Here is a 14,619-nt window from a genome sequence, read left to right as displayed (position 1 = left end):
AAGGTCATTGTCCTCCACAGAGTGAGCTTAAGCCAGCCTGGGCTCTGTAAGACTTGTCTCAAATACAAACCAAAATAAATAAATAAATAAAATGTTACAGTCCACATGAAGCAGAAGAGCTGCTCTTTGCTTCTCCAGCATTTGAGTGAGAGTCAGAGTTGCCTGCTGCGTGCCCAGCCTTGTTTGCTACCGTGCTGGGTTGCCATCTGAGCCCTGGTGAACCAGCCACAGTCCCAGCCTCATGGATTTACAGCCCAGTGGGAAACAGTTGCACACACTTTGTCTTTGTCCCCTGCTCCTCCTTGGTGATGTGGGTAGACGGGCTCCTCCCCTCCTGAGTGACTTGGGGCTTCAGGATATGGCAGACAGAACCCCATTCATTCCAGCTCACACAGCCTGGACCAAAGTCTAGGGCACTGCCTGTCCCTATGTTAGTTTCATTGTTGGACAAGCTCTTGTGTGGAGGAACCAAGATGTTATAGAGTCATCCCAGGAGAGAATGGGTCTCATACAAGCCCCAGCCCATTCCCTGGGCCCCAAGGCCATCCCTTGGCTGGCCACTGTAAGCACTGTGGACACGCTGACAGGAAAAGCCCGCCTAGTGCCTGGGGTGCTGCCACTCCAACTGGACACATGTTCATTGAGCAGCTTCTTGTCTGGTATTCTGCCAGTGTCCAGATCAGCCAGGAACAAGGCAAAAGTGCAGCGTAGCCACCGTGGAGCCTGTGTTCCCATGGAGGAGTGAAGAGGTGGTACAGGGAGAGGGCATGGTGGGCAGGGGTCGTGTCTGGCATGCTTGAAGCCCTGGATTCAGTCCCCAGCACTGTATAATGTGCATATACCTGTCATCCTAACACTCTGGAGGTACCTCAGGGTCAAGATTGAGAACACTGTAGGGAGACACAAGAACAAGCAACCATAACTATGCAGGCCTTAGCAGATAAGTCCCCTGGGCGGAAGCAGTCAGTAAAGGTTTATTAAAACAACTGTGCTCACTCCCTTGCACATTGTCGCTGGCCACTTTAGCAGGATTTGAGTCTCTGAAAACAGGTACCCACCGGCCCTTTACACTGACCCCATACAGTGAGAGCACACAAAGGCCACACTCTTAGGGAGCTAAGCGCGGTGGCCCACACCTTTGATCCCAGCACTGGAGAGGCAGAGGCTGTCAGATCTCTGAGAGTTCTAGGGTGGCTGTTCTGCACAGTTGCACATCAGCCAGGGCTGTGTAGAGGGACCCTTTCTCAAAAACAACACAAAATGCTGGGAGGTGGTGGCGCACACCTTTGATCCCAGAGGCAGTAGATCTCTGAGTTTAAGGCTAGGCTGGTCTACAAGGAAATCCTGTCTCAAAAAAAGCAAACAAACAAACAAAACCTCTGAAATAGGTCATACATAGTATCTCTGAGGCCCCACTCCCCATGCCAAGCTAATTAGCTCCTCCTCCTTCTGCATTCCTGATCTTCCTTGGTGCCCACAGGAGCTGCTACCAGCAACCACAGAAGGTCCTGAGCTTGCATTGAAATCCTTGAGAAAGAAGAGTAATCCATTATGCAGTGTGTTCATGATAGATTACATGAACACACTATAATAATTCTGTTCTCCCAGGATGTGGATCATAGTGTTGTATAATTCAGGGCATGTGTATATATGCAACATGATGTTGTGTGTGATGTTGTTATATCTCTGGAATGACCTTTTGGTGAAGTCATCACCCAGCAGGACTTGGTATGTCTCTGGCTTTGTGGTAATCCAGCTCATAAAGAGCTATCGCTGGGCCCAATGGCATGCACCTTTAATCCCAGCACTTGGGAAGCAGAGGTAGACTGATCTCTGAGTTCTAGGCCAGCCTGATCTATAGAGTAAATTCCAGGATAGCCAGAGAAACCCTGTCTTGAAAAATAAACAAAAGAAGACGACAAAGAACAAAACAGCAAGTATATAGAGCTGGAGAGGTGGCTCGGCAGTTAATAGCTCTTGGTGCTCTTGCTGAGGAATCAAGTTCAATTTCTAGCAACCACTCAGTGGCTCACAACCATTCCTAACTCCAGTTCCAGGAGATTCAGTGCCCTCTTCCAGCCATGCATCTGGATTCACAGACATACATTCAGTAAAACATTCATACACATAGAATAATAAACAAGTATATAAGCAGATATGTTTGTATGTGTACACATGTATGTATGTGTTCTGTGAACCTAATATATATTCTGAACAAAACTGTCCAGATGTGACAGTAAACACCCCAGTCCCCACTGTCAAAGACTGAGACAAGAAGACTGTCACAAATACGAGGCCAGCCTGGGCTAAAATGAGACTTCAAATAAGTGTAAAAGCCAGGTGTGGTAACTCACACTTGTAATCTCAACATTTGGGAAGTGGAGGCAGGAAGTTCTGGAGTTTGAGGCCAGCCTGGGCTACGTGATAGCCAGTGTAAAACAACAAAAACAAAAACAGCTTATTGGCCAGGCCTGGAATCCCAGCATTTGGAAGGTGGAGATAGGAAGATCAGGAAACCCAGGCTAACCTGGGTTAGGTAGCCATTGAACTCACTGAGTAGTGAGTTCAGTGCCAGTTTGGGTTATATGAGACCCTGCCTCAAAATAGAGAAACAGCAACACAACCACAAAACCTAGCAAGCAAAGGTGGGTGTGCCTGCCCACTCAGTTACTCAAGAACAGAAAGGAGAATCACAAGAGCCTGGGAGTCCCAAGCAGCCTGAGGAACACAGCAAGAGCCCGACTTTGCCAAAGCAAGCGGAACACAGGACTGGAGGTATGTACCATATATGAGCTCTGCACAGGCGGGCAACCAGAGCAGAAGGGTGGATTCCAGGTTCATTTTGTGCACGACATGCCATGGGTCTAATTAAAATGTAAACTACTCACTGCACGGTCACCTTTGCTGGGTGAAGTGCACACCTGGTAAACTTGACTATCCCAGCACTCGGGAGGCAGAGGCAGGAGGGTGTCCAGCTCAAGACCAGCCAAGGACACTTGGTAAGAGCCTGTCTCAAAAAGAAACAAATGACAACTGTTTGTAAGGGAGCAGGGTGGCCTCAGGCTACTCAGAGTGCACTCCTTTCACTAATGAGATAAATGGATTTGCTGAGGGGCTCTCCAAACCCAGAGAAACACTACTTAACTGGCTGCTGCGGAGGCCTCTGATGAGGGTGTGCATGACACTTACAGAGCCTCATCCTGTGGGAATTTTCTGCTCTTGAGCAAGTCTGCTCAAGAACTCATCCAGAAAGCCAGTCGTGGGCTCCAGCACTGTGGAAGGCAGAGGTGGGCAGATCTCTGTGATTTCGAGGCCGGCCTGGGCTACAAAGCAAGTCTAGAGTTCTCAGGCTGGGTGGGGAAAGCCGGTCAGCAGGACCTGTTTTCTTCAGATTCCTCTGGTTCTTTCTGAAGCATTCCTTCCTCCAGGGCAGGGAGCAAGGCTCCTCAGGAGTAAAGAGTCCTGTGACTTGCTCTTGCACAAGGAACCATCACAGGATTTATTTATGGCCAGAGTGGGGAGGTCAGTTATCATCAGGAACTATGGTTGAACGCTCCAGCTGGCTCCCTGGAACTCCAGCAGTTGTGAAGCTGGTGCTGCACAGTTGCAAGATTCTGTCTTAAAAACAACCAGAGGGTGGAAAGGACTCCCAAGGATAAAAGTGCCATCGCCAAGCCTGAGGATCTGAGCTCAGTCCCTGGATCACACAGGGTTGAAGGAGAGAAGAGATGCCCTGCACGCTGTCCTCCACACAAGTGCTATGGCACATAGCACAGGCACACCACAGATAAAATGTCAAAGATAAATATAGGATCAAGTGAAGGTTGACAAGATGGGTCAGCAGGTTAACCCATGGTAGAAGACAACCAACTGCCAAAAACTGTCCACTAAGCCGGGCATGGTGGTGCGTGCCAGTAATCCTAGCACTCAGGGAGGCAGAGGCAGGAGGATGGCTATGAGTTAGGGGCCAGCCTAGTCTACAAAGAAGTCTACAAAGAAGTCCAGGACAGCCAAGGCTACACAGAGAAACCCTGTGTTGACAAAACGTCCTCTGACTTCCACATTCTCAAACTGGAATATTTGACGCACAAATACTAATAATGAATACAGTGTAAAAAAATGGAATGAAAGTGAACTAAACAAGAAGCTAGGAATGGTGGTACATGCCCGCAATCACATGAGCACATGAGCACACATGGAGAGAGACACAAAGGAAGGAGAAAAATAAACAAAAGGAGAAAGAACAGAAATTATATCATTAGCAGAAATGACTGATGCATGTGACCAGGGCCTCAAAGACAGTTTAATGGCCGGACATTCCAAGGACTTTTAAAGATTATCTCTCAGGATCTGAGGGCAAAGGCCTGACCTCTGTGTGGGTAGGCTAATCCTTCATTGTACATAAAAGAGACATTCCCAGGATTTTTCATACAGAAAAGGGTGGAGGCAGGGAGATGACAAAGTCCCCCAGCTACCTCGTGGAGCATGACATTAAGGAATTGCTGAACAGACTCATCCATCACCAATGGAATCAGCCTTCGAACCCCTATGAGTGGCATGTTTTTCTGTTAATTCCTGCATGGAGGTGGAAAAAGATATTTGAGATATCCAAGGATAGCATCAAAGTTACATAGTGATCTTGAATCCAGCCTGGGCTATATGAGAGCCACCACAAATAGGGAAAGATCTGGGCATGCTGGCTTATTCGTGGCTGTAATTCCAGCCCTTGGGAGGCTGAGACAAATGAATTACCATGAGTCTGGGGCCCATCTGGGCTACAGAGTAAAACCCTATGTTAAAAAAAAAAAAAGATGGCTAAGTAGATAAGAGTATGGACCTGAATTCAAATTCTCAGCAGCTAAATGAAAAGCTGCAGTTGTGGCCAAGCTTAGGGACCAGAGTTCAGCCCCTGGATTCCCATGATGGAAAGAGAGATCCAACTTCCATAAATTGTCCTCTGACATCCAAAAGTATGTTTTAGTACCCACATAATCACACAAATATAATAAATAAAACTAACTTAAAAATTAAAATGAAGGGGGCTGGAGAGATGGCTCAGTGGTTAAGAGCACTGCCTGTTCTTCCAAAGGACCCAGGTTCAATTCCCAGCACCTACATGGCATCTCACAACTGTCTTTAATGCCAGTTCCAAGGGCTCTGATACCTCCACACTAGTGCACATGAAAATTTAAATTTAAAAAAAGAGATTAAAAAAAATTAAAAAGAGATTAAAAAAATCAAAATGAAGCCTGTCAGTGGTGGCCATGCCTTTAACCCCAGTACTTGGGAGGCAGAGGCAGGCGATCTCTGTGAGTTCCAGGCCAGCCTGGTCTACAGATCGAATTCCAGGACAGCCAGGGCTACACAAGGAAACCCTATCTCACAAAACCAGAAAAAATAAAATGAAGCCGAACATGGTGGGTGGCATAAACGTTTAGTCCAGCAATCAGGAAGCAAAGACACACAGATCTCTGAGTTTGAGGCCAACCTGGTCTATGTACCTCATCTCCAGGGATCTCAGAGCAAAAACCAGGCCTCCTCCAGATGGGTACACTAATGTTTTCACTCTGGACTGCACATAAAAGTGACGTTTCCAGGTCCAAAGAGAGAAGCAAGTTTCAAATGGAAGATAGAATCCAGCCAGGGTGGTAGAGAATGCCTTTAATCACAGCATTTGGGAGGAAGAAGCACAAGGATCTTCATGAGTCCAAGCCCAGCTTGGGTTGCATAGAGAGTTCCAAGATAACTTGGTCTATATAGCAAGACCTTAGCTCAAAATGAAGAAGAAAAAAGAAACAAGAGGAGGGGTTTCGTGAGGACATATTGGGAAGACAGCCCTGCAGCTTCAGGGACAGCCAGTGTGTCCATGACTGGCTAAGCGAGCACTTGATGAAAACCTAAAGCTTCAGAGTCGAGTGAGGGTTCCAGGGAAGCAACTCAGTCGGGGTGTGTGAGCTTGCCTATTACTCATGAAGCCCTGGGTGGGTTAGACCATCAGTCCTCCAGCATTTGGGAGGCAGTGCAAAGTGGATGTTTGTGAGTTCCAAGCCAGAGTTACATAATACCTGTCTCCACACACACAGCCACACACACACACTGAAGAACTAAAAATAAGCTTATTTTGTTTGTGAAAGAAGCAACTTAACTTGCAGAGCAGAGCACTAGTGCAGGTTAGGGAAGACCGCTGTCAGGATCCAGAGCTAGGACAGGAGGCAGAGCACTCAGCGGACCCAATTACTTTTCAGAATTTGGTTGCTAAGGGGTGTGCTGGTGGGCAGTTCTTTTATTTGGTTAATAGGTCACATAATTATTTCTCTAATAAGCATGTGTTATGTGCATGCCTCTGTGTGTGCCGTGTGTGTTCATGTGTCATGGATGCCAGAGGAGGGCATCAGGTCCCCTGGAGCTGGAATGACAGGCAGTAATGAGATGTGGGAGCTAGGAACTGGCCCCAGGTCCTAGGCTCAGCAAGAGCCTTCCTTCTCTTTAGCCCTATAATGTATGAGTTTAGTAATGCACAACTTGTTTTGCACAGATATAAGATGGTAAGTAGGGGATTCTCTCTAAAGTTTACTTAAGGACAGTTTTTGTTTTGTTTTTAAGATTAATTTATGCCAGGTGATGGTGGACTGCCTTTAATTCCAGCACTCAGGAGGCAGAGGCAGGCAGACCTCTGAGTTTGAGGACAGCCTGGTCTACAAAGTGAGAACAGCCAGGGCTACACAGAAAGACCCTGTCTCTAATGCCCTTCCCCCCCAAAAAAAAAGATTTATGTGTATGAATGTTTTTGTGGTCTTATACCTGGGACCTCTTTGTGGCCCTGTCCCCTGCAATGGCTCCCAGACTGAGGGTCCCCACCTCCCAAACCATTTTCACCATACTATTTTCCAGCATCTTCTGGGTATTTTTTTTTTAAAACCTTTTATTAGTGTGTGTAAAGCTCAGGGGTCAACTCTAGGGCTTCTTCATGTTCTGGGGATAGAACTCCCATCATCAGGCATCTGTGGCAGGCATCCTTACCTACCACCAACCGTTGCTGACTTTGGATATTACTTTATTTTTTGTTTTGAGACCAGGTTCTACCTCTAGCCCATGATGGCCTCTTGCTTCATTCCTGAAAGTTGAGATAATGGCTGCCAGAAACACCATCACCTGCCTACTGGAGGGCTCTCTTGTCCCGGCCAGTCTCCAAAGACGACCTTGAACTTTTGATCCTCCCTTCCATCTCCTGAGTGCTGGGATTATAGATAGGACTGTGCCATCAAACCTGTTCCAGGTGGTGCCCAGGGGATATCGCATGCTGGGTCAGCACTGGCTCTACCAACTGACTGAGCCGCATCCCAGCCCCTGGACCATTTTAAAACCATGTCTTCAGGGGGCCCCAGCCTGGTGAGGTCAATAGTCTAAAGTTTTCCAGACTGGGTAAGGTCCTCTAGGTAGGCAGTTCTGGCTTGGATTCCCCAAGACATGGGGGGGGGGGACGACTGGGGGGGTTGCTTGCAGGAGGTCGAGGAGCCTCCTCCTGGCCAAAGCAAACCCCGCCCCCTCTCTCCCCTGCAGTGTACCACTGGGCGGAGATGCGGACCAAGATGAGCATCATGGGTTTCCATGCTGAGGCCATCAAGCCTCTGAATGAGGAGGCGGCTGCTGAGCTGGGCGCAAACCTGCTGGGCGAGGCCATCATCTTCGCCTGTGCTGGCAGCTGCCTGCTGCTGGAATTCTGGCGCCAGCAGTCATTAAAACACCGCAAGGAAGTGGAGCGCACAGCCTCACTGCAGTCGCTAAGGGCAGACATGGACCGCCTGGAGCAGGCACTGGACGAGCTGCAGGTTCAGGCGGCACTGTCCACCACCGCGCTGGACGAGCTGCGGGCGGAGTTTCGGACTGAGCTGCAGGAGCTCAGAACCCATGTATCTGCTAGGAGCCCGAGCCCGAGCCCAAACCCCAACACTCCCCAATGCTCCTGAGGAATAGAGGCCACAGGACTCTGGCCTTGGACCTGGACTGCTGTCTGGGCTTGTCTCGTGACCGGCCCATCCCGAACTGGGCCAGCTGACATACCCTGGTCTCCGGGGACAAATCCTAGGCTGGAAGTGTTCCTTTCCACGGGGTCTCTCACCCCCTGGTGACACATGCCAGGGACTCATCTCCCCAACCCCAAACCATCAGCGCCTGAGTGCCCTACTTGGAAAGGGCAGGCACAGTGTGCTGGGGAGCCGCCTAAGAACCCTTTACACAGGAACACTCCCTGCCTCGGTGTCCCGACCCCCGTCTCCGTCCACCTACCTCACTTTAGGGAGAGGCCCCTCCCTACTCTGCCCTGCCCTGCTGAGCATTGCCCTTTCCTCGACTGAACCCTCAGTCCACAGCGCTCCCCACTCGCTGGCTGGGAGCAGCTTCCTCAGGTCTTGGTTCTTCTGGCTGCCTCAGTTCCATGCCTGTCTCCATTCGACCCCTTGGTTTCCTGACCCCCGCCCCCCATGCCTGCCCTTTTACTGGCCTTTCGTAAGGCACCACCTGCACTCTTAACATGTGGGCCACTGGCACAGCTCCATCTGCAAGCACCCCCACTTCTGGTTCATAGCGTTCTCAGGGACCACCCTCCCCCAGCCTTTGGTCTTCCAGGTCAAAAGGCCACTTGAGGAACGGCCTCTCCTCTGTCCAAATGGAACATTCCAGAAGACCAATTCCCCTACTAACCCACCGGGCCATGAAGCCCAAGAGCTCTAGTTCATTTTTTAAGACTTTAAATGTTTTATAATTAAAGGAGCCTTAATGTTAAAGAGTGCATCTCAAACCGTCTTGTACTGAGTGGGCAGAAGTGTCCTTCCTCCCGGTGAGCAAAGAACCGTGGGAGGGGCCGTCTAGGGGTGAGGGGGCATGCATCTTCCGAGACTTTCCCGGTAAAGACACCAATCCAGGGTTAACATGTAAGACCTAAGGGCCACACGGTTCCCCCAACCCACCGCAGAATGAAGGAAGCAGGCTAGACCACAGACCACAGAGGGGAGGGCGGGGCAGAGTGTTGGCCAGAACCAGACGCAGAAAGCACAGGGCAGTGGAATTCTTGCAAGGGTCCCCACAGCTGGCAGCGGCACCCTCTCCCAAATCACTTCAGAGACCTTCGCATTTATAAAAACCGCACGTTTACTCAGCAAGGGCCCATGTCCAAGAAGCTAAGGTGTGGAAGTCAGAGGACCTGTATTCTCCTCTTCTCCCCCCTCACTTCATCTTCCTGGAGGGTAAAAATGGTCTGGACCCGAAATCCTAACCCAAATTAAAAAAAACAAAAACAAAAACAAAACAAAACCACAAAACTGAGGTTCCAAAAAAATTAAAGACTCTTAATTCCTCATAGAAAAGAGGGAGGAGCCAAGGAAAAGGGAGAGATGTACCAGGGCTGGGGAAATACCCCACCTGGTGGAGTGCCTCCCTCTTACATAGCTGCCTCCTGCGGGGCAAGCCTGGAGTATAGCATTTAAAAAAACTCCCACACCCCATTTTATAAAATCAAAGAGAAAAAAATTTCCCTTCCCCCCAAACCCAAATATATATATATACTTTTTCTTTAAAAAAAAAAAAATTCCAAGGCATTAAAGCGTTAAAGTGAATCCAGAACAAGAGAAGGTGAGATGCCTTCCTTCCTTCCCTTCCTGTGGGGTTAACTCCCTTTATCCCCAGCAGAGGAACCAGCCCCAAGGGGATGGCACAGGGAAAGGGCCAAAGGGAACAAAGGGGTAGGACCTCCTTATCCAATCAGCAGCCAGCATGGGTGTGGCCATGGCACCAGGAAGCCACACCCCCTATGGAATCTTCCAAGTGGGAGCCGGTGGTGGGGGAAAAATTCATTCTTGTATACTCTTGGTCAACTTAAAGACAGGGAAAGCAGGTGCCAGGCGGGAAGTGCAGAAAAGAGAAATAGGTCTTCTGGGTCCCTGTGGTCAAGGAGAACCCCGCTTCTTCAGCAACTGGACAAAGGCTAGAAGTAAGGAGGAAACAGAAGTCAGGCTGGTCATTGTCCCCTTCCCCTCCAAGGTAGGCTCTTTCCACAGACACAAGGCCCTTGGAAATGTTGCTTTGGAGCACAAGTGCCTCACCGTCGATTATTTCCTCTTTCATTTTCTGTAGCTCCTTCCGCACCTCTTCCAGAAGCTCCTGGAAAGAACCAACCATGAGGGTATGTGGACTCGCAAAAAGAGTGACTCCTTTCTTATTCCAACTTTTTTAAAGTTCTTAAACATTTACTTATTTGTGCGCTTCTGCGGGTGTGTGTATGAGCAAGTGCAGAGGTCAGAGAAATGAGAGGTCCCGCCTTCTACCACTGGGTTCTGGGGATGGAACTTAGGTTGTCAAGTCTGGCATAAGTGCACCTTTATCTGCTGAGCCCTCCTAATGGTCCGTTTTATTTTGGGGACAGAGATGGAAACTACAGCATCTTGAATGCTACCTTAGCACACCACCACTGAGCCACACCCCAGCCTCTCCCTGGGGGATTCTAGGTATTCTACTTTGCCAGATTCCCTTCTCCCTCTTTCTTGACTGAAGAGACAGAGGAAGCTGGTTCAACAACCCTTCCCACCCTCATCGGCTGACACAGCTGCCAAGGTCACAAAATGATGGGAATGTTGTATAGAATTCTAGATCTTTGAGGCCAGCACAACAGTACTGGAGAATATCCAGTACCAAGCTTGCCAAAAGTACATAGTCTCCTGCCAACTCTGAATAGGATGGACAGCTGGAGCCACTGAGTTGAGGATTCTGGGTACTCAGCAGGATAGATCAGTAAGGCCTGGTACAAGCAGTGGAAAATGGTGTGAGCGTCTGTCCCCCTGGACCCTACCCATCATCTCCCTTTCTCAGATTAGAAGACTGAAGCTTCCAAGCCTTTCCTAGAACCATTCTGGACCCAGGTCTGTCTCTCCAAGCATCCTTCTAGCTACTTCCCCAAGCTACCTGCTTCACCCTCTCCAAGTCAGAGTCATCAGTACAGCTGGGCGGAGAGGGCTGGGCCTCGGAGGTAGTCACAGATGAGGATGACTTCATCCTGGAAGAGTTGGTATGGGATAGGAATTAGGCTGGTAGCAGCAGCAGCATGGGCTGGGTTGCCTCCCCCTTTCTATGTCAGGGGTCACATGTTCCTCTTAATACTGATGGCCTACCTTGGCAGGGTTGTGCTGTTCTTCTCCCAGGGTCTCCGCACAGGTTCTGGGGCAGGGGACAACGAATGAGATCAGAGACAAGCACGGGCCCCACGGCACCACGCTACCACCCAACCCACCATCAAAGAAGTTCAGAAAACTACAATCCCAAGTGTTTTCAGATTTCCCATTCAGGTGCTTCCAAAGCAAGAACAGCACATCCCAGGATTTGTAGTTTCCATGGCTAGACAGGGCTGTCACTCACCACTCTGGGCGGGGACTCGGACCTCTGGCTCCTCCTGCTGGTGGTAAACTCAGTGTCACACACCACCCTTTCCATGCCAAAGCTCCTCTTGTAAGTCCAAAGCCAGTTCAACCCTGTCACACCTCCTCCCTGCCCTAGGGTACATGGTAGGGAACATAAAGCAGGAAGAGCCCCCGACTTACACTGGCCGACTCGTCTTTGGGGGGCTTCTCCCCAACCTGTGTGGCTTTCCTTCTGCAGAGGGGCAAGCAAGGACAAGCTACAGTTCACGCTATGCCACTCAACAGCACCCATTCCTACCAATTCCAGGACAGTTTGAAAAGTCACAGGGGTCTGCAAGATGGCTCAGCTTGCCACCAAGCCCGGATCACCTGACCTGATCCCAAGGACACATGTAAAGGTAGGAGCAGAGAACTGAATCCTGCAGTTTACCCTCTAACACACACACACACACACACACACACACACACACACACACACACACACACTCTGACTAAATAACATAACTTTAAAAAGAGGCAGGCAGATCTCTGTGAGTTCAAAGCCCACCTGGGCTACACAGTAGGACTCTGTCTTAAAAAACAGAAACAGATGGGAAGAGCATGGCACAAGCTTGTAATCCCAGTATCTGAGAGGCAGGAAAATTCCAGCCCAGCTGGGACAGAGAAGAGCAACAATAACAAAATCCAGGTTAGGGCCAGCGAGATGGCTCAGTGAGGAAGGATACTTGCTGCCGAACTGAGAACCTGAGTTCCATTCCCGGAACCCACATGGCAGAGGAGAGAAATGGCTCCTTCCAGGTGCCATGGGCACACTCACATAAATAAATAAAATTAAATAACTTAAACACATATGTATGTATTCCATCCATGTTAGAGACTGCTCTTCTGGAATTAGTTGGAGGACCCCATATGTTCCACATCTGGAAATCATAATTATACAGGTGAGAAGGTGTCTAGGTCAGCAAGCTGAGTCTTAAAGAGTCTAAGCTTTCAGCTGTCACCACTCGGGACTGCCACCAAGGACACAAGGACACTCGTGCAGATATATCATCCCAGCACCTGGGAGGCTGAGGCAGGAGGATCTGAAGTTCAGCCTGGGCTAGACAGGAGAGGGAAGTAAGAGAGAGGACAGGGAGAGGAGGGGCACGGCCAGCACTCTGACAGCCTCCCTGGAAACTGAAGCTTGTGCTGACCGGAGTGGACTCAGGCTTACCTCCGGGCCAGCATGGCGTTCATCTCTTCCATCAGCCCCCCACCAGTGCTTCGACTACTCTCAGCTTTGGGGGCCAGTGGGCCCCCAGAGGCCTCCTCCTGCTGAAGGAATGAAAAGGGGGAGAGGGCTTCAAAGGTAGGCCAGGTGACCTCCCAGCCCTCTTGTGACACCTTTGGGGAACTCTGACCACCTCCCATTGTCTCCTCAGGGCTCAGCCACTCCCAGCCGCTCACCTTGCTCACTTTCCTGAGTTTGGCTCCAGCAATAGCAGCGGCCAGGCCTGGGGCCGCAGAACCCCCACCACTGGGGCCCTGTGCTGTAGGGAGTGGTGGTGCTGGAGGTGGAGCACCCCCTGTTCCGTGTGATAGCCCTGAGGGAGGCAGACCTGGGGGTGGGGGGGGACCTGGAGGAGGGGGAGGACCTGGAGGTGGAGGTGGGCCCCCAGCTGGGGGAGCAGGTGGGCCTCCTGTAATAAATACAGAAAATGGTACTGCTGAGAGAAGCCTCATTCTTTGTTGGGCCTACCCAACCCAGTCCTCCAGGGAGTTCCCCATGACCCAGCCATTGAGCCATCACCTGCGTTGGAGACCCGGCGCTCCAGGTGCTCAGGCTGCCTGTGCAGGGGAAAGGAAGCTGCCTCAGTCCTCAAACCAAGCTAGCCTCGGGGCCAGAAGCCTCCGGTTCCTCTCTCAGAGGTCACCAGGGAGGCCAGGGCTTGCCCTACCTCCTATGTCTGCCTGTCTGCCATTCTGGGGCCCAGAAAAGGTGGGAGGAGAACAAGAAGCAGGAGGCACAGATGCACCCTTCATGCAAGCGTTCTTTTCAACTGTCACAAACAGCTGATTACGGAGTAGCCAAGGGTCTCAGAAAATCGAGGTACCTTGGTGTGGAGTACAGGGTACCAGAATGGTTCACTCTCTCATCAGATGTGTTTGGTGGTGGGGGTTGGCTCTTCTTTCTTTCTTTCCTCCCCCACCCCTAGTGAGACAGTGTCTCACTGTGTAGCCTGGGCTAGCCTGGAACTTACTTTACAGACCAGGCTGGGTTCTAACTTGCAGATCCACCTGCCTCTGCCTTCTAAATGCTTGGAAAAGGTGTGTGCTACCATGCCCAGCAAGGGGTAGATTTTTACAACAGGGTTCCATATTGATTTCCAAGGCCAGCCTGGAATTCATTACGTAGGCCAGGCTGGCCTCAAACTCTTGGCAACCCTCCTGCCTCAGCCTGCCATGCACTGAGCTCAGGTATACACCACACCTAGGTTTGCAGTAAGTTCCTTGTGCTCCGGGAGCTTGGCAAATGGTGTCTGAATGTTGTTTGCTGCTCAGACTCTTGGCTCTTTCTAGAAAGTGACAGCTGGCCGAGTTCTGAACTCCAGGAGCTATGGGGTGCCTATAGGGAGTGAGAGTCCCACCTTTTCTGTTGCTCCAGCTCCTCTGGGGAGGGCCCATTCTGGGCAGACCAGGCTGGGGGTGCTGGCGCCGGGGGAGGCCCACCTCCTGGAAGGTGAAAGGCAAACCATCATGAGACAGCAGGGGCTCTGCCTTTCCTAGTCTCCCCTTCCCTCATCCAGATGCCATCCCAGGGGACCAGAGGCCCCGACATCCCTTAAAAGGAGCAGCCTCCCCAGGCCTGAGCTGCTTCGAGGCGGGACACGAATGGACACAAAGCTGCCACTAGTCATTAAGCCACGGTTGGAATCTGCGGGAACAACCTCTTTTCCAGCCCTGAGGGACCAACCACAGGCCTACACTACGGATTGCATTCTCCATTTACACAGAACGGGCAAGCTCTTCCGTTAGGACTGGCAAGGCATTGTGAAGCCATTACCTCAGCTACTGAGCACTTTCATTCTACAGAAAGCAGAGCAGCCACCAAGGATACAACCTTGAAAGTGCTGTCTGCCTAGAATTCCCCAGTGAGGGGCTGAGGATGTGGCTTAGTGGTGGAGCCCCTGCCTAGAATTCCCCAGTGAGAGGCTGGGGGTGTGGCTCAGTGGTA

At 50.5% G+C, this 14,619-nt stretch overlaps 2 protein-coding genes across 3 annotated transcripts in view; one reads left to right on the top strand and one right to left on the bottom strand.

Moving 5' to 3' along the window:
* Positions 1 to 2,730: 2,730 nt before the first annotated feature.
* LOC129682965 (optic atrophy 3 protein-like) lies at positions 2,731 to 8,230 on the top strand. Its single transcript, XM_055615564.1, has 2 exons — positions 2,731 to 2,775; positions 7,561 to 8,230. Exon 2 carries the CDS (start codon positions 7,578 to 7,580, stop codon positions 7,965 to 7,967), a length of 390 nt encoding a protein of 129 aa, XP_055471539.1. The 5' UTR covers positions 2,731 to 2,775; positions 7,561 to 7,577; the 3' UTR covers positions 7,968 to 8,230.
* An 899-nt stretch (positions 8,231 to 9,129) lies between these two features.
* Vasp (vasodilator stimulated phosphoprotein) overlaps positions 9,130 to 14,619 on the bottom strand; it is a 15,121-nt gene continuing 9,631 nt past the window's right edge. The window contains exons 4-13 of one of the 2 annotated variants that reach the window (XM_055615561.1): positions 14,033 to 14,117; positions 13,195 to 13,232; positions 12,852 to 13,084; positions 12,619 to 12,719; positions 11,586 to 11,637; positions 11,404 to 11,440; positions 11,160 to 11,205; positions 10,954 to 11,044; positions 10,098 to 10,155; positions 9,130 to 9,979 (exon numbers count right to left, since the gene is read on the bottom strand). In XM_055615561.1, the coding sequence (XP_055471536.1) occupies positions 9,942 to 9,979; positions 10,098 to 10,155; positions 10,954 to 11,044; positions 11,160 to 11,205; positions 11,404 to 11,440; positions 11,586 to 11,637; positions 12,619 to 12,719; positions 12,852 to 13,084; positions 13,195 to 13,232; positions 14,033 to 14,117 (779 nt within the window). In that variant the 3' untranslated portion in view covers positions 9,130 to 9,941. The remainder of the gene's footprint in view (positions 9,980 to 10,097; positions 10,156 to 10,953; positions 11,045 to 11,159; positions 11,206 to 11,403; positions 11,441 to 11,585; positions 11,638 to 12,618; positions 12,720 to 12,851; positions 13,085 to 13,194; positions 13,233 to 14,032; positions 14,118 to 14,619) is intronic. The other variant, XM_055615562.1, reaches the window with a different exon arrangement.

Source organism: Psammomys obesus, unplaced genomic scaffold (assembly GCF_907164565.1).
Source record: "Psammomys obesus unplaced genomic scaffold, mPsaObe1.curated_primary_1811, whole genome shotgun sequence".
NCBI classification, from domain to species: Eukaryota; Metazoa; Chordata; class Mammalia; order Rodentia; family Muridae; genus Psammomys; species Psammomys obesus.
The sequence above is the reverse complement of the archived record's forward strand: the minus strand, read 5'-3'. Positions and strand labels throughout refer to the sequence as shown.

Bases quoted from the DNA above. Each gene is read 5' to 3' on its own strand.
- LOC129682965 (XM_055615564.1), top strand. From the start codon at position 7,578: ATGCGGACCAAGATGAGCATCATGGGTTTCCATGCTGAGGCCATCAAG.